Here is a 20,445-nt window from a genome sequence, read left to right as displayed (position 1 = left end):
ATAATGTACAGTATATATAGGATTTGTTCATCATTCTTTACCTACTTTTTTGCTTTACTTTACTCTAGCACTGGTGAAGAGAGTGAAGCTGCAGTCCCCAAAACATGTTGGGTTTATAAAGAATCTGTTTCTGGAATAAATTTTAATCTAGAGTAGAATTTTATGGTATGGCACTTCAAATGTAGATTCAATCATACCTATCATTACCCAAGGTGATCATAGAAATCCTTAGGTGTAAAGAACCTGCCAGCCTAATGTTTAAATTCTCTATATCTACACCATTCTTTTTGATGATACCTATAACATATAATAAAGACAAAAGAAACTCAGTGCTCCAGCACTTTTAATCCATATCCTCAAATTAATACTAACCAAGAGCAAGAACATATTGTAGATCAGTATTATCAAAGAAAAGTCACAAGTCCTTATCTGCATGCTGGTCCCAGGTCAGTAACTCAATACTAAAGCCAGAGACAGCCAGGCAAATACTTTTGTTGTTAAAGGAGAAGTGAAGAAAAGCAGTATGTGTCTTTCATTTATGACAAGTTTCCAATTAAAGGTCTGACAGAATGGGAAAATCAAATCCCTGTATTTGGTTTGTCTCACACTAATGAACCACGATATAATGGAAAAGTGAAAAGCAGAAAAAAAAGAAATTAAATGACAAATGAGACAACCAGTTGGTTGAGGACTTACTTAGGCTTAGCTTGCACAGAAGACATCATGAAAAATGGCTAGCATGCTCACACAAAATACATAATTAAATATTATATTTGAGGTTAGATAGATTTTTCCAATAAAGCAGAGCAAAACGCAGTGATAATGTAAGAAGTGCGGTAAGCTGTCACAGCCAATCAGATATGAGTTTATTCACAGGAATGTGACTCTGTTCCTTGAGTAAAACATTTTTAAAACCAGGAACAGTAAAAGAGGAGGCTTTATACACATCTGTCCCACCACCTGCTGTTCCCAACTTTGGTCTCCTACAGATCAACGGTCTCTTTATATTCTAAAACTCTTCTGGGTGTGTTGAAAATTAGTTTCATTTTATTTCTGATTCATTTGTTAAATATAATTTCGGTAATTTGTTATTCGTTAACATTTCTTACTCATTTCATTTCAACATATTCGTTATTTTAGAATTGTTTGCGGAATTTGTTTTCTATATCCAGAATTGTTTTGTATATTTGAAATCGCTTCATATAACAATGGTTTCAAATCAATTCATATTTTCGGAAGTGGTTTCAGAAGATTGGCTATATTCTTTTTAAAATGTTAACATGATAATTTGGGAGATTACTTATGCCCTCTGTTTGGGGTGGATGGAGGTGGATCCATCAGAATCTCTGAATCCTAACATAACCAATGGAACAAAATTAGTTTCAGATTCATTCGTTATGTTATGATTCAAAGATTCTGATGGATTCACCTCCATACAACCCAAACACAATAAGTAGGAATCATCATCTTATTTCACTTTTATACCTTACTGTATTTATTGCAATATGTTTCCATTTCAAAAATTGGGCATTTTTTTATAATGATGAAAAATGGTAATGCAAAATAAAAATGAAATGGATCCGAATTAATTTGGATCATACGTTATGTAATTTTGTTATTTCGGATGCTTCAAACATTAACAAAACCAAACTATTTCATCATGTCATCTACGAAATTGTTGTTTCAGTTTTTTGTTTTTTTTTGGATTTGTTGAAATTTGGTACTATTGTGGTTCAGAAATTCAGATACATCCGAATCTCTGAATAAGGAAAATTTTGCAGATTTTTTAAACCTTTTTTAATCAAGTAACAGAGACACTTTAAACCTGTGAGAAAAATGTGAAGGCACATTTTTTCGAAAACGCCAGTTTCCCGGCTATCATGCTGATTATTTGAAGTGAGTACTTTCTGCGTTATTGACATGAATCATTTATTAAAACAGAGAGTTCAGAAGGACAGAATTTTCAATCTGAAGCTGAGTTTAAGAAAACAGGGACAAGATCTCAAAGAAGCAGATAGAAAGTTCCAAACTAATCTTGGAAAGTATTTTTTTATTTTACTGAAAGAGAAGTTGATGCAAAAGACTTTTAGTGGAAGTCAAACGTAAGTGGATTCAAACATGCTTGGGACAATCATAGATCTACAGTATGCTCAGGCAAAAAAGGTTAAAAAATAAATAAATATCCTAAAAGGGGTAGAATTTATGGACTTTTTCTGTATTTCTAGTTCTGGCCTCATTCTAACTCAACTTGCTGCCTGCTTGCTTTGAGTTGCTGGGCTTGATTTACTCAAAGCAAATAGGCTGTTCACTTTGCAAAGGGAGTTGCACTTTGAAAAAGAATTCCACGGCTTAGTGAATGTGGTGAAGTTTTACTTTGCAAAGAATACACGATCATATTAAAGGAAAATAAAAAAAATGCATTTTTGCACATGATTGGATGATTGAAGTCAGCAGAGCTTCACCTTTTTCACTAAGCTGTGGAGAAAATGTATTTGCAAAGTAAGCAGCCTATTTAGCTTTTGTAAATCAACTGAAAGTACTATAGCAGCTGCAACAAATATAAATATTTTTTCCCTGTTGCAATTTTTTAGCGTTAGAGGCCCGGTTACCCCTCCAAAAAAGTACTTACCCTTTCTCTGGATGTACAGCAACAGCCCTGGGCTGGTCTATACCTTGAGATATCACCACATATCTGAAGGAACCATTGAGCCTTGCCACTTCAATCAGATTGAAGCCATGGTCCGCCCAATAGATGTTACCTGCAAAAAGATAACAGATATTTTCATCAGTTTTAAACCTAAACAGCAAATGTGCAATGAAAGTGAACCTCATTTTTAATAAAAAGAAGGAATGATCATTTGACATACATTTTTTTAATGCATTTGGCATCATTATTGCTAATCCAGAGGTCATTGGATCTTTTAATCTTGGTGTCTTGTCTTGCTTCAGGATCTTTGCAATAATCAAGCATCAAACAACTCCTGTACCTTATCCCTGTGCAGGAAGTGACTGCAATGCAGACCAGTAAGTGTGGCTAGTCCTCTTTGTGCAGGGTGACTGGTCTTGTACCCACCCTCCCTGCAGCTTCCCACAGGCAGGCAACAGTGGGGGGTCCTGCTGGGTCCCAAACACAGTTCTGCACTCTGCACAGGTTATGTGCTACCCAGTTTTGATGTCACAGCTACTTTTATATGGTATTATATGAGTTTACAAAAGCAGTTATGCTATTAATCACTTCCCTAAAATGAACATGCCATATGTTTTAGTGGTTCTACCAGGATCGCGGGTTTCTTTTTAGAGACAACAATGTTGTATAGTGTTGTATACAGCCACTTGATAACCTTGACAGGTGGCAGAAAGTGGTACCTACCCCCCCCCCCCCCCCACACACACACATCACCTTCCTGTAAAAATGATCCAGCAGCTCTATAGCCAGTCTCAAGCAGCCGGAGCCTGAAATGGGTAGTCAGGTGAGCATACCATAGAGATGAAGGAGCAACTTCTATTCCCCGATAATTTCTATCATGTATGAAACCGGAAGCAACAAGGCTTTTGTCACTTTCCGTTTAAGTTTGTTATTTACAAGCTGTTAGCGGCTTGTAAAGCACCTGATCAGACCAATCTTGGTTTTATCAGATGCTTTTGAGGGCAAAGGAGAGTTCTGGGGTCTAACAGACACCAGATCTTTCAGTAAAGAGTACCTGACACTGCCCATGCTATCAGATAGGATGTTGTTCATCTCTTGTGATAGCAATAAAGTTGATCTAAAAAAAAAAAAATAAACAAAGAGATTGTGTCAAAAATATTTATAAAAAAAAAATAATAATATTAATAAAAAAAAAATAAATAAAGTGTCCCTGCCCCCTGTGCTTACACGCAAATGCGAATGCACGCATAGGTCCCACATGCATATGCAAATGGCGATCGCACCACATATGTGAGGTATTGCTGCAAACGTCAAAGCAAGAACAATAATTCTACCACCAGACTTCCTGTTGAACTCTAAACTGGTAACCTGTAAAGGCTTTTAAAATGTTGCCAAGGAGGTTTTTAGGTACCATGGTTGGTCGCCATTCCACGGGCGTGCACAATTTTAAAGTGTTACACATTTGGTATCTATTCACTCTGCAAAACAGCATCTTTAATACTTTACCAAACAATTGGATATTATATTATATTTGTGAGCATTACCATTCAATAAAGTGATTAATGTGTATTTGATAAACCAAAAATCATATGACATACAACAAAATTGCAACAATCACTAATGATTTCTCCAGGGTTTTTGCTTGCAGAACATATATATTTGGGGGTTCTAAGTAATTATTTAGTAAAAAAAAATACAAAACAAATACAGATTTTTTTACATGTGTGTAAGAAGTATCAGAATTGGTTAGGCGAGCAAGTGGTTAACCACTTCAGCCCCGGAAGATTTGGCTGCTCAAAGACCAGGCCCTATTTTGCGATTCGGCACTGTTTGACTTTAACGGACAATTGCACGGTCGTGCGATGCTGTACCCAAATGTAATTGACATCCTTTTTTTCCCACAAACAGAGCTTTCTTTTGGTGGTATTTGATCACCTGTGTGATTTTTATTTTTTGCGCTATAAAAAAAAAAAGCGACAATTTTGAAAAAATAACAATATTTTTTTATATGAAATTCTCAAAAAAAATGTAAAAATCTAAATTTTTTAACATTTTAGGCCAATTTGTTTTCTGCTACATATTTTTGGTAAATAAAATCGCAATAAGCGTATTTTGATTGGTTTGCGCAAAAGTTATTGCGTTTATTAACTACGGGAAAGATTTATGTCATTTTTATAGTTTTTTTTTTCTAACTAGTAATGGCGGCGATCTGCCAATTTTTTTTCGGGAATGCGACTTTGCGGCAGACAAATCTGACCCCCTGACTGACATTTTTGACACCTTTGGGGGTACCAGTGACCTACAGTAATCAGTGCTATACATATGCACTGTTACTGTAAAAATGACACTGGCAGGGAAGGGGTTAACTTTATTGGTGATCAAGGGGTTAAGTGTGTCCCTAGGGGCGTGATTCTAACTGCCAGGGGGTGTGGCTAGTGAAGTAACCACAGAGACATGCGATCTTACAGGATCGCATAGCCTCTGTGCCTACTTCAGTGAGAATGACAGACGGCTGTGTTTACATCAGCCGTCTGTCTTTCTCCCTCTCCTGTGGGAGATCGCGAGTGGCCCGGCGGCCATCGGAGCCGCCGGTCACACGCGCTGGCTAGGGAATGAGCGGGGGCGGGAGCGCGCCTCTGGCGGGCCTAGCTCGCCCCCTAGAGGCTCTTTGCCAAGCGGCGTAGTACTACGTCACTTTGCCTGTAAGCGGCTGTGTGCCGCATTAAATATACAGGAGGCGGTCATCAAGTGGTTAAGAAATATATTAAGGGAAAATTATTTGTACCTGGATTTCATCTTTAACGTGACAATAAACCCATCAAATTTAAGCGCAGTGCATACCATCAGAATATTGCACAAAAAAATATCACTTTCCAAGTGATTGTATGATAATCATTAGCACAGAGCTTTTTTATCCAAAATTATGCGAAGGAACAACCACAAAAAATTTTCATTGCATTTAATCTGTATAGTTTTCATCAGAAAATGCAATACAAATACAATATATCACTTCTGAATTTTTATTCTGTTGTACGAGAATTTTCATACTTTAGTAACCTAGTCGTTTTTGATATGGAGACTAGCATGGAAAAAAAAACTATCATTCATCCAATAATCCCATCGTGTGTACTAGGCTTTATTGTTTCCCAAAACAGTTACGTTCAAGGGATATCATGAATGATAACTGTCAAAGTTGCTTGTGCCTTCAACCGAACTGTCAAGTCAAGGCAACGTCAGATCAAACAGGGGCTAAGATGGAATCTTCCTTGGTTGAAAAGCATAGGAGGACTTAGTTCTGATTTCAAGGGATTGTACAGGCAGAAGGTTTTTTTTATCTTAAGACGTTCTATGCAGTGGGATAAAAAAAAAAAACCTTCTGTGTACAGCAGCCCCCTTCAGCCCCCCTCAGCCCCCTAATACTTACCTGAGCCCATCTTTATCCAGCAATGTTGCAGGAGTTTCTCAGCTGCCTGGGACTCCCCTCCTCATTGGCTGAGACAGCAGTGTGGCACAATTGGCTCCCACTGTTGTCAATCAAACTCAGTCAGCCAATCAGAAGAGAGAGAGGGGCAGGGTCGGATCTCAGGTCCGTGTCTGAATGGACACAGGGAGCTGTGACTTGGTTCAGGTAATCCCACAGCAAACTGCTTGCTGTGGGGTCACTCAACAGGAGGGAGGGGCCAGGAGCACAGAAAAGGGACCCTAGTAGAGGAGGATCCAGGCCTCTCTGTGCAAAACTAACTTCACAGAGCAGTATAAGTATAACATGTTTGTTATAAAAAAAAAAATAGACTTTACAATCACTTTAAGGCTTGTGAGTATCTACACCTGTTAAATAAGTAACCGTGTATGGAAAGCTTACAGGGAAAGTAGCTTTTTGGCTATTTGCAGCATGTTAACTACTGCATCGTCCAAAATACCAATTTACCTCTATGGCCACAACCACCAACCCCCTACTCTTCCCCTTTAGAAACCAGTTTATCTTATTACTTCTGTTCTTACATAAGGATTTTAGGATTCAAACAGTTCTCTGCTGCAGAAGGTAATGAGCTGGGGGCTGAATATCTATTTTTCAATCCTTTCTCTGAGCAAGTGGAAAGAGTTGAACTCTTTGCTGGAGAAACTCTATAAAATCACAATACAATTAAATAAAGTTGTCAAAAAAGATGAAGTCCTCGAATACTTATCACCATTCAGGCCATCCTAAATGATGAGAGATTATATATGTAATAACAGGATAATGTTTTCATATATTAGTTCTATGTTTCATTAACTGTAGTACCCACACCGCAGGGTAAGAATTAAAAAAAAAGAGAATAGAGAATATACAGAGGTAAACTGTTGCTTGACTGAAGGTCTCAGCAGAGTTTTTTTTGCTTCTGCCTGGAGATTGAAGGTTTCTACCACATTCCGAGACATCATAACTTCAGGCATATAGCATCTAAGATGTATTTCTGCCTGAATTGCTCTCGGAAGGATAATACTAGGTTATTACTATTTAATCATCCTCACCATTAAAACACATATCCAGAGGCCTTAAAATGTCAGGGAGAGCCTCCAAAATTTAGAAACGGATTCTGTGCTTTAATGCACCAATGTGTAATTATGAGTTATATAAGTAAGAAACCCCTTTGAAAGATGTTAAAGTATACATTAATCTAGCTCAAAATTTTACTGTGGAAGCACAGTACAAAGGAAAGAGCCTATTTGGCTTAGGCTCCAACATTTCAACCTGTCAACGGTGGAGTACATCAGACCACTTCCCTGTGTAAAAGCCTGGTGTCCTCACCTCCTAAAATGTATCTCTAGAAAAAATATGTTTTGGATAGGGTATCATGAATAATGTTCAGTTTTATTTTTATTTTATTTTTTTGTTTATGTCCCCCATTGGGATTTTTTCTCTTCACTTCTTAACCTGCAGACACAATCAATAACAGAGAGCAAATTTTACCAAAGTAATCTCCTCCTAGACAAGTATCACCAAAATATGTGTCCCCATGTGAAAAATGTACCCTTACCCTCAGTAGTTTTGGATTCCTTATTATTTTCTCTCCCTGTAACAATCGTCAACAGGTCAAATAGAATGGTGAATCGCTTAGAGGGGTCACAGACCTGGCAAGGGTTCTAACTTTTCCTGACTCTATTATAAAAAAGTTTTGGCTTGATAATCGCTTTAATTAGAAATCTTGGGTTTTTGCAGGAAGAGGTCTCTCATACCTTCATCCATTTTTTTTCCACACCAATCAGAAAGAAATGACTCTGTGTCAACCCCACTGTGGGCACCATAAATATAGGCTGGAAGGTATAAAACGCAGAGTGATTGGCAAACACCACAGTCCCTTCAACAAAAATTGTGAAAAGCCTGATGCATTTAGCAGAAAGCAGCATGAGAATTTAATGTTAAACTTAAACTAAGAAATCTGAGTAGAAGTTTGGACTATAAATCAATGGCAATATTTTCTTGATAGCATTTGCAGTTTACCTTTTTAAAGTGTATTTAATTTTTTTCTGTTAAAGTAGAAGTCCAGTAAAACCCTAACTTTCCTTAAACCTGTTCTCATCCCCATTCTAAGACTATTTTAAATACCCTGTAAAAGAAAGATGTCAATAATAACCTATTCTGAGCGTGGTCCAGTCATAGGCACTTAGAGGAAGATGGTTGTCCCCTCTTTTCTCTCCTCCCCCTCACTGCATGTGACCCATGGCCACATAGGAGGCACATACAGGACAGGCATTTGTTATATAGCTTATGGCCCAACCGGCAAATTTGTGGATGGAAATCCCATTCTGGGGCTTTACATCTCTTCTAACAACTGCACTATCCACATATTAGTTCAAATCTAAGACTAAGGCTCTCTAATCCTCTGGGAGCATTGATATCCTAATACAAGTGGAGGCATGCAGCCCCAACATTTAGTATAGCAGTTTATTTATTTGTCCCCTCATTTTTACATGTAAGCCTATTGCAGCCAAGCTGGGGGGGGGGGGGCTGCAAGACCTTGGGGGTAAGTGCAGTGACTGTGGCATTCTAATGGCAAATCATTAAAGCTCCTGAAGAAGCTACTAGGCCATGAAACATGTGGAGAAGAACTCGAAGTGGAATATATGAGGTCTACCAAGGACAAGTGAAACCCTGTTACCTGAAGAATATGCCAATTTTGTTGTATACTTTCTATGCACAAGGTTTTATATATGCTATAATCTCCACTAGGGGTATTTACATCTAGTCTGCAACCTACTATCTTTTTAATAGGAAAAATCTTTCTTTTTAAATTGTATATTGTATACTAATTATTTTAATGCAGATTAATACATTTCTTAATTTTGTATATATGTGCATATAAAGTCCATATTGCTTTGACTTTTTATCATGCACATTTAATAGGACATGGCATGGGCTATAACCAAGTTGTCCATGGGCCACCAAATGGACACCAGACCCATTCACTTCAACTAAGGCATGCCAGTCTAGTCGCATGATCATCTTTAGTGTAGAGGATGGCAAGTCAACAATAGATGTTCCATAGTAAGCCTATAAGTGACATCATTACCCAGGCTCTGAAGCCATTGTTGGTGATCTCTGTTCTTCGCTAAAGCTGGCTGCTGGGGAGATTATATGACTGGACCTTTTATTTACATGGTAAATAGAATAGGCTTAGAATGGGGATGGGAGCATAGTTTAGGTATAGTTAGTATTTGACTGGAATTCTACTTTATGTTCTGTATGGAGTGGTAAGGAGTTAGAACCACTTAACCTAATTGTAAATGTTTGATTAAAAAAAAAAATAACAAGCATGTAATACATACCTGCTCTGTGTAATAGTTTTGCACAGAGCATCCCCAGTCCATTTCTTTTGGGATTCCTCTTCAGCGAGTGCCCCAACCAAAAGCTGCTTACCATGGGGGCACCTGTGCGGGCTTGCTCCCGAGTCCCACTGCTGCGTCCTTCAACAAAGACAGTGGGACTCGGCCTGCCCCATGCTCTTGTGTCACAGCTTTTGATTGACAGAAGCAAGAGCCACTGGCTCCTGGCTCCCGCTGCTATCAATCTGTCCAATAAGGACAGAGACAGCGGCTGGAGCTGCTATGTTAATGCACATCGCTGGATCGGATCAAGCCCAGGTAAGAAAAATGGGGGGGGGGGGTCTGTGGGGGGAGGGAGGCCTGCTGAAGCACAGAAGGTTTTTCACCTTAATGTATAGAATGCATTAAGATGAATAACCTTAAGGCTTTACAACCCCTTTAAAGGTTCAACTGTAGTTTATGGCCTTGTTAGGAAGTCTTAACTGCCATTGCCACCAGGAATAAGGGTGGCAGAGTTCTCATCAAAACCAGAAAAAAGTAACGTTTATAACAGGGACATGCATTCTAGTAATAACTGAGGGATTCCCCTCCATTCTGAGACATTTCCTGTTGTTTTGAAGATGGTTGTTATTGTTGTGATCCATGTGATGCCTATGAAGTCCTGAAGCCTTTTTAATATATTTGTTTCCATTAACATGGGATGTGGCATCCCCTGGTACAATTTTTCCCTTCCCCATCCCATATGAATTTTAACAGACACAAAGAGGAAGAAGGCAACTACCGGCAATCCAGTCTATGGCGATTCCTTCCACTCTTCCCAGACCGTTGGTGATGATGTCCTCTCTCCATGTCTGGTCTCGCTTTGAACGGCTGATTTTGTTGAAGCCCATGTCGGTCCAATAGATTGTGTCATTTCCTGAGAAAAGAAAGTTTTTAGGTGATTCCTCCAGAAAAGAACACACATTTCTTTATTGCTGTCTAACTGCAGTCTTTTAAAACTTTCTTGTACCAAGAAGCAGCAGCAACTGAGTCTGGGGCCTGAAGGGTTTACACCACTTTGCATGGGGCTACATCCAGGTGGTGTAAAGCTGAAGCATTGATGAGTGTACTGGAGAGCTGGATAAAAGCTGCTGCTGGGCATTGCAGGAAGTCTGGTGGTTAACGTAAAAAAGTATCTATGTTGACTGAAAATGTGTACCTCCTGCACACATTGCAGATACAGTTTTCTAACTAATAACAAATACAGAGCAGGCTTTCACTAATCTTCTTTACGTGAGCCAAATGGTAATTAACATATACAGCACAAGAAGACTAGGTATTGTGCACAGTTATAGGATTCTCCATCGGTGGATGATGAACCATCACAAAGGGTCATTAATTAGAGAACAAACCTTGGTGCTTTATTCATTAAAGTGGATTATGAATGCTATACAAATGCACTTCAGTTTTTGATTCTTTTTTTTTTTCCTTTTTAAAAAGATCATAGACAAATTCTCCAATAATATTATTTTTCTTGTAAGTTTATCAAACAAGTTCCAGGTGACCAAACGGCATAATTAAAGGGTAACTCCACTTTCAAGGGGAAAACAAAATAGCAAATAAAGAAAAAATAATATAGAGTATACAATTATGACAGAAGCCATATTGTAATTGAATGTTTCCTTTTCAATCTGCAGCTCTGTCATTTTCTGTAAATGCAATTCAATATGGCTACCTGGAGGTGTTCTGTGCACAGAATGTATACTGACCACACCCCAGAAACATCATTTCCTGCTTGTGTGATTGGTTTACCAATTTTCCCAGAAGTCTTTACTAGGGATGATCGAACGGTTTGGGTCGACCATCGGTTTGACCCGAACATTTATTGTTCGAGGTTCGGCCGAATTCCGAACTTTTTGCTGAAAAAGTTCGGAATTCGGCAACCAGAACCAACCAAAATGCAATGGGACAGGAAATGGGCTTTAAAAGCCTGTGATTGGACCAGAACCATCACTAAAAGACAATTGAGGGGGCAGGAGAATGCTAGGAATGTGACTGGAGTGACTAGGGGGTCCAGAGGCCAATCATTAGTGAATACGCCCCCCAGTATATAAGATAGCCCCGCCAAATTCCTAGCATTGTAATACAGGGACGTGGAAGAGAGTGGAAGCAGTTCTGTTACTTCTGCTTCAAAGTGTCATTTAGCAATTATTAGTGTGAGGAAAGGGATATCTAGTGTAGTTAGGGTACTATTTTCCACTATAGTTAGCTTTAATAATCTAGTTTCTGTAGGGAAAGTGTTAAGTGTAAGGGGACCGCGGTGTAGTGTAGGGTTAACTGACTCTGATTGCTATGGCAGGGTGACAAAACCCTTCCATTTCAGGGTGACCGCTATAGAGAAAAGATTGTTTCTCTTAGGTCACTTACAGAACAGCGATATGGCTTCTCGCCTGTCAGCCTTCTTTTTTGCTGCAGGCATATATAGGGCTTTTTTGAGGACATTTTTGGAGTCAGGCATGACATCTGAACTTCTGTATAGGGGTATATATATACACACACACATGTATGTATATATATATAAACATATAGGTGTGAAAATAGCAGAACACTATGCTTGCGCTAATGAAATAATTAACAGGCATATGTCTCCGCTCCTATAACACCTATATATGTGTATGTGTATAAATACATATAAGTGTGTGTGTATATATACCCCTATACAGAAGTTCAGATGTTTTGCCTGCCTCCAAAGACCCCAAAAAATATACACACACACTTATATGTATTTATACACATATATAGGTGTTATAGGAGCAGAGACATATGCCTGTTAATTATTTCATTAGCGCAAGCATAGTGTTCTGCTATTTTCACACCTATATGTGTGTATGTGTATAAATAAATATAAGTGTGTGTGTATATATACCCCTATACAGAAGTTCAGATGTTTTGCCTGCCTCCAAAGACCCACAAAAATTGCCCCAAAAAAAAAACGTTTTTTTGGGCATTTTTTGTGGGTCTTTGGAGGCAGGCAAAACATCTGAACTTCTGTATAGGGGTATATATACATACCCACTTATATGTATTTATACACATACACACATATAGGTGTGAAAGTAGCAGAACACTATGCTTGCACTAATGAAATAATTAACACCCATATGGCTTCTCTGCTATCACACCTATATATGTGTATGTGTATAAATACATAAAAGTGTGTGTGTATATATACCTATACAGAAGTTCAGATGTTTTGCCTGCCTCCAAAGACCCACAAAAAATACCCAAAAAAATGCCTGCACCAAAAAAAAAACACCCAGGTGTGTTATTGCAGGCATTTTTTGGGGGGAATTTGTTGTGGGTCTTTGGAGGTAGGCAAAACATCTGAACTTCTGTATAGGGGTATATATACACACACACTTATATGTATTTATACACATACACACATATAGGTGTGATAGCAGAGAAGCCATATGGGTGTTAATTATTTCATTAGCGCAAGTATAGTGTTCTGCTACTTTCACACCTATATATGTGTATGTATATATACCCCTACACAGAAGTTCTGATGTTATGCCTAGCTCCAATAACCCCCAAAAAATGCCCAAAAAAACGCTTGGTACAAAATCAGCAAGGTGTGAAAATAGCGGAGCCATATCCCTGTTCTATAAGTGACCTAATAGAAACAATCTTTTTTTTTCTGGTTCTGGACATGCTACAGAGCTGAAACTTCACAGGTACACTTTTTAGACCCCCCCCCCCCAGACACTAAATCCAAAGAAATCTCTTTTTTTTTTTTTCAATAATTTTTTCAATATTTGGCTCTCTATCAAAAATGAAATTTTTTAAGAACTTTTTTTTGTGTGATTAAAAGTCCCTGGGCACTTTTTAGGGGCATTTATTGGGTTTTAGGGCTTCAAAATGGTGTTTTTTGATTCCAGAAGTTTGGGTCCCATTGATTTCAATGGGGTTCTGAAATCCAAACCGAACTTTCAGGAAATCCGGGTGTTCTGGTCGAACCGAACTTTTCAAAAGTACGATCATCCCTAGTCTTTACTAAGATACAAGTCAGATTTCTGGCATCCCCTGCAACAAAAATGTCATTTTTGGTGAGATACTTCCAAAAGGAAATCACGGCTAACGGGAGGGATGTAGGCACAGCAGCTTGCCACATTAGAGCCCTGCAGGTGCAGCAGCTGAGTGATAATCATGAAACCACTCCCATTAGAGTCACTTTCCCACATGGATATAGACAAACACACATGTAATTCTTCAGAATAACAAAAGATAGGAATCTGCAACAAAGTTTGTTATAATCCTTGCAATGTACAGAGATCACCCAGAGGGGAATGTTGTTTTCCCAACAAAAGTAGAGTCATGCTTTAAAGGAAACCTGTTTTCACTTTAAAGTTGCAATTTGCAAACCATAGATGACTAAAATGGCTGCACATATCTTCACATAAGTTTATAAAACAAGTGCCAGGTGACCAAACTGCATAGTTAAAACTTTTGCAGGGAAAAAATAGCCAATAAAGAAAAAAATAATATAGCGTATACAATTGGGAAACAAGTCATATTTGCAAGGACTGCAACAAAAATGTCATTTTTGGTGAGATACTTCCAATAGGAAATCACGGCTAAAGGGATGCAGACCCAGCAGCTTTCCTCATTAGAGCCCTGCAGGTGCACAGCTGATTTATAATTATAAAACCACTCCCATTTGACTCACTCAGCACAGAGTCACAAAGGAACAAACAGGGACATCATCAGAATAACAAAAGGTAGGAATCTGCTACAAAGTTTGTTAAATCCTTGTAATATACAGAGATCACCCAGAGGGGAATGTCGTTTTCTCAACAAAAGTGGAGTTACTCTTTAAAGGAAACCTGTTTGCGCTTTAAAGCTGCAAACTATAGATGGATAAAACGCCTGCACATATCTTCAAATACTTTGTACAGTGTTTAAGAAAAAAATCTGCAGGCTGTGAAGCTCCAATTTGTAAATCATGTCTGCAGGAACTGAAGCCATGCTTGTCTCTGTGCCATCCCACCTTTCACACCTTGCTATTGATAAGTGCGGATGTCCAACATAGCTATGCACCAATAGTGAGCGGTAGGGTTCTTTCTTATCCAAAACCAAAAACAAAAATGTAATATATTGCAGCTTACCAGTTCTCAAATGTATTGGCTGCATTTGTTTTCTTTTTTCAGGCTTTTTGCTTTTTAATTTTTTCCTGGTAATTCTGCAAATAACACACCTTATGTCTCTTCATGACTATACTGTGGAGGGAGCCATGGTTGCCACCCAAGATAGACTTCAAACATGTCTTCCTTTGTTATCTCCATTGATGGAAATTGTAGTATACACTAGAAAAATTAAAATATTTGTGCATTCTTTTTAGTTCACAGGACATAGCAAGGGACCTTGTATTTCTGGTGGGATCTGATGTTTTCTATATATGGTGAAATAAGAAAATCGTAGCAGCCACCTCATCTAAAGACTGGTAAGCTGCAGTATATTACATTTTTTGTTTTTGGGTTTAATAGCAAATAGTAATAGCAATGTTCCAAATGTCCTGACACCACATCCCGATTATAATAATGCCTCATTACCAGCTAAAGACAAAGGACTTTTAAGGTGTCCACGTTTATATATAATGACTGCAGAAATACAAGCTAATAAACTTGTGCTTTTATTATACATATGTAGAAAAAGTGAGTATAAAATGAAGACTCATAAATTGGGTACAGATACAAGAAGCACCTTCGCAATTTAGATACCCTGTCCATGTGATCTCCCATTTCCCAACCACTTAACCATTTAACAGAGATGTTTATTGGTGCCTCATAAAATCACATCCTTAGTTTTTGTTTTTTTTTTCGTTTTGTTACATATTGGCATGTGGCACCAATACCACTGGGTACTTACAGAATGTATATTGATGCATTATTTTTGCTTTGTTAGCTTTACTTTTTGGCTGTTATTTATCTCACAGATTCTATCCATCTTATTGTTTAAAAGAACCCCCTGAAGAAGACTCACTGAGTTGAAACACATAGGGGTCTCGCTTGGGCTTTTACGCTCTTGGATGGATGGAGATCTTTTGGTTTTTTATTCTATAAGTAGATCATGTATTTGCATTTTGTATGAATGTGTATCCATACACTGGTTTTAAATTTGTTATAAAATAACTTTTTTGGGGATTTTATTAGGGATTGACCGATTATCGGCAACACTGATATATCGGGGGCCGATATGCACTATTGCTGATATTTAGGGAAAGTGCATGTACCGGTGTCCATAGCCGACGGTCAGCTGACTTGTAATGACAACTGATGTGGCTGTCATTACAAGGAGCGGGAGGACAGTAAAACAAATGTTACAGGGGTTTTAACCATTCCCTATGCTATCCAAAAAATTTAAACATTATTTTTTTGGCTGGGGCTACACTTAAAAAATGTACCTGTTCCGACTTACAAACACAATCGACTTAAGAACAAACCTACAGACCCTATCTTGTTTGTAGCCCGGGGACCGCCTGTTAATATATATTATATTAATACTTTGCAGTACACCTGTACATTCCTATATCTCATATCTAAACAGAAGCCCAGTCCACACATAATTTAGTGAATCAATTTCAAATATACTTTGAAATATGGAAAAATGTTCTTGACATCCATAGCATTGAACAAGCAAACTTTCAAAAGCAGCAGCACGCAGTTTGGGAATATTTTGGAAATAAATTAATTGGAAAGGAATGCCTTTAGACTTTATTTATGATTTTATACATTCATGTACGCTACTTTTTGGTCTTGAAGCCAGGTGCCTCACCTAGATTACAGATGTATATTTAAGTACTATATTATCAAGGGATTGGCTGTTTGCTTCCACCTGTCAGTGTCAAAGAGGCGTTGAGGTTGCCAGACCATGCTAGATTATACAGCTCATGTTCATTTGTTTGTAAGAAGCTGGAAAACCCTCGGGCAAGCTCTGAGTAATCCATGTTTGACCTCCAAAAGAAAGCACTGGGTTTTGGAGTCAGAAAGTTGTAAAGGAAGATTAGCTATTTATACTTATTGATTGCTACTTGTGGATATTGTGACAGCTGACAATATCTCCATGCCGGCACCACTGACTTTGATGGTGTTTGTGAATCCCATTTAAGAAATTCTCCAGCTTGATACTTCATGAAGGGAGATATCAATTTATCCCCACAAAGCAGTTTTTAGATAAACTGTTTACTTAATTCACGACCGATACTGCTAACATATATTCAGGCTTGGCATCCTCCTTTTAAGAGGCTAACCAAAATAATGTCTTTATCAGAACAGTCTACGATGCCTGGATGGAAGTGAGGAAGTCACATTTCATTAGAATCTAGATTCCAGAGTGTACATCAATAGCACTCACTTCTACTGATGTCTTTCCTTAAAATAGAATTCCAAATCACTTTAAATAGTTTGTTTGGGCTAAGCTGGCAAAAACTAACTACTGTCATTACACAATGATGCAACCTCGGAGTATTGTGCAATATACGATACTGTAGTAATATTAGCTACATACAGCATGTGGCTCTGTGTTCTTCATCAGTAGGAATGAGTCAAACTGCCCTGGGTTTGGTTGGATCAGTGTTCAGCAAACTTCCAAGGAGTTTGGATGTTGGACCACATTGAAATCAAAGGCAGCCAAGTCTGCCGAATCAAAAAATTGCCATTTTCTTGGCTAATAGCAAAGGGATTTCAAAAAGTAGCATGGGGGTTAGGGGGGGGGGGTCAATGCCATGCCCTGAGGAACATGTCCCAGTGAAATATATATATATATATATGTGTGTATATATATATATATATATATATATATATACATATATATATATATTTTTTTTTTTTTTATTTATTTTTTTTTTAACTCCATTTGGCCAGGGGCAGTGTTTTTTTTTTTTTTTTTTATAAAGCACTGATACTTACAAAGGAGAATAATTTTACATTGTGGCAAATTCAATTTTTTTTGGAGGGGGGGGGGGCGCATTGAAGGGGTCTGTGTACTGTTATTTTTTTTTTTTAAGAAGTCAGTATAAATGACTATTGTTGGCAATTTAAACTGTATATTTTATTTCTTTTTGAATGGCACTTATGCTGTGGCACATCCTACAGTAAGAATAAAAAAATGGTGTTGGGTTTTCCCCCTCAAAATACATACCAGACCACCCAAAAACCAAAATGTATTAAACTGTATTAAATCTGTTTCTGATCCCTGCCCATGCCATTCTGCTCCTGGCTGTGTTCTGCGCTGCGCTCCACCAGCTTCAGGAAGGACTTTGGCCCGGCTTTCTCCCTAACACGAGGACTCCTGTCACATTCCACCTGGCGGCACCAGAAGCTCCCATGGCCTACTCAAACTTCTGGACCTACACTTATTGATGTGCCTGTTTTTTACCTATCTATTGTAAGTTGCCCTGTTGAGGGGTTTATTAAAATACACCATCTTACTGCACTTAGAGGCGCTTCTCTGCTTTTGTTTTTGTCTGAGCATATCCAGAGTCTGCTAAACTCCACCAAGAAGCCTGCCTTAGTGCCTTGGGCATTTTAGGACTTACTATAGACTTATAACCTTATAACTACATTTCCTGCATATTAGGTGTTATGACCAAGCCTCTGCACCTATAACCTCCTTTTCTTGTTTGTATCTAAAGATTGGTAAGCTGCAATATAACACATTTTAGTTTTCTGCTTTAAAAGCTTCATCTCAGAGACGATTATTTATTTAAAAAATAAAGGAGAAGCTACTGGACAGAATGACCTCTTGGATCAAGAATTTTTTTCCTAATACCATTGACAAGTGCCTCCTACAATTTTGTTAGGAAGCCTTACATGGGGCACCTCAGGTCACAGGACAACTACCTGACCCCCCCCCCTTTCCCGTTTGCACCCCCCCATTTTCTTAGCCCTCTATATTCTATTCCTCACTTCTTACTTCTTATATATAGCTTTTACTTCCTCCCTATCTTTTTTACAAGAAAGGATTCATTACAATGTGGTCTGTGTTACTGTATGCTACATTTCCTTGGTATTAATAATTTTCTAGCCAATTTAATTTATACAAGTGCCTATTGTCTACATGGCATGGTGAATGTCATTGAGCTTGGTTTACCTCTGCATTTATTTGTCTCATTCTTGTTACATACATTGGCTGTGTATGACTTGAATTGTTTCATGGCTGACTTATGCCATAACTGACTCTGACATGTGTATTATCTATATACTGTAAACACTAATAATAATGCATTAAAGGGAAACAAAAGAGGCTTAAAGTGCTTCTAAAGGCTGAAGGTTTCTTTTTTTACCTTAATGCATTCTCTGCATTAAAGTGGTTGTAAATCCTCAAATATACCCAGTGAAGTGAAAAGCCTCAAATGATACACAGAGATAAAACAAATCCTTTGACATACGTGTTACTTCTATATCTGCAGTCTTCCCCTTACTACACCCCTTCCAAAGTGCAGGAAGTGTAAAAATCGTTCTTCGGCTTTCAGAAGTACATAGGGGGGGGGGGAGGGTGGAGAGACTGCATTTACACTGTGTGAGAGCTTATTGGAGGAAAGGGACACACCCCCCTCCACATAGGCAGAGGAACAAAGGAACATGCAGAGCTGTATTCTGAATAGGCAAGCTTAGTGTTTATCTCCCTCTAAGCTCCCTCCCCTTCACAAATGTTTAGCCCATGTTAACTTTCAGAAGGGAGTTATGCTGATAACAGAGGAACAAAGCACCAGAGTGAAACGACACTTAGAATTCTGCGTATATGTGTGCTTAGTTCAAATTTCATGAATGGGGTTTACAACTACTTTACGGTAAAACACATTCTGAGTGCAGCTTCCCCATCCCCCCTTATACTTACCTGAGCCAAATGTAGATCCAGCAATGTTCACAAAAACAGCAGCTTCCGTGGCTCTCTCCCTCCTCCATTGTCTCCCACTGCTGTTAATCACAGCCAGTGGAGAAGTGAGAAGGGGGGGGGGGAGTCACACGCTGTATCTCACAGCTTTCAGCTGTGGGCACCTCTACTACTAAAACCTAAAAGCAGTTGTTAAACTTTCTACCCTAATATAATAACCATGCAATGTAAAAGTGTAGCGCTATTCATCAAAATAGAGATAAAAGGGGGCGTGTCCTGGCCGCCGAGCAGTATGGCCGCTTGAACTACTGCTCCGTAGTCTCTGTGGAAGTTCAGCCACTTACCGAGCGACACAGCCCGACTCCGCAGCCCTGTCTTCACAGGGAGAGACAGCCGCACGATCCCGGAGTATGACCCGCCGGCGATTACCGTCCTCGGGTCCCCGCCGCCTCACGGATTTCTTCAGCATGTCGTCCCACCACTCTCCCAAAGATGGCGCCGAGGGGGTTGGGGACCCAGAAGCGGCGCCAAAGGTCCTGAATGACCAGTCCACGGATCCAGAATCTGACATGGATGAGTCTCCCCCGACAGTTAACCCCTCTTCCTCTGCTGATAGAAGTAAGAGAGCGGCAGTATCCCCAGCCTTTTCTCCTACAAAGCCCCCCTCTGTTAAGAAACAGCACGGAGCCAGCGACAACTCACAGGCCCTGGAACTGACAGAGTCCTACATTAACCCTCTGTCTGCCTTCCCCGCAGCAGACGTACCTGCCACTGAAGCCACACTAAAGGCAATGCTCCTCTCTCTTCAATCTGGCTTTCAGAGAGAGCTTAAACTTTCTGTTCATAACCTGTCAGTAAGACTGGATGGCCTGGAGGAGAGATCACACAATCTGGAAATGCAGTTTTCAGACATGGCAGCAGCACATAATGAGGCAGTGGACATGCATGAGGTACTGAAGCGATCCAGAAATTGCAACTGAAAGTCGCAGACCTGGAGGACAGGTCGCGGCGAAACAATGTCAAATTTAGAGGTATTCCTGAGACTGTTAAGCCACAAGAAATCATCCCCTACTTGAAGCAACTCATGCAGAAACTGTCCCCTGACCTATCGCCTAGAGATC

General features: G+C 39.0%; 1 protein-coding gene across 6 annotated transcripts in view; it reads right to left on the bottom strand.

Annotated features, from left to right (window-relative positions):
- Nucleotides 1-20,445, bottom strand: part of LRP1B (LDL receptor related protein 1B) — a 2,177,452-nt gene that overhangs the window by 559,377 nt on the left and 1,597,630 nt on the right. For all 6 annotated transcript variants that reach the window (XM_082262163.1, XM_082262161.1, XM_082262165.1 and 3 more), the window contains exons 36-37: nt 10,233-10,367; nt 2,630-2,759 (exon numbers count right to left, since the gene is read on the bottom strand). In XM_082262163.1, coding sequence (XP_082118289.1) covers nt 2,630-2,759; nt 10,233-10,367 — 265 coding nt within the window. The remainder of the gene's footprint in view (nt 1-2,629; nt 2,760-10,232; nt 10,368-20,445) is intronic.

Source organism: Pelophylax lessonae (genome assembly GCF_965119305.1).
Source record: "Pelophylax lessonae genome assembly, chromosome: 6".
Taxonomy (NCBI): Eukaryota; Metazoa; Chordata; class Amphibia; order Anura; family Ranidae; genus Pelophylax; species Pelophylax lessonae.
This window is presented reverse-complemented; position numbering and strand designations above follow the sequence as displayed.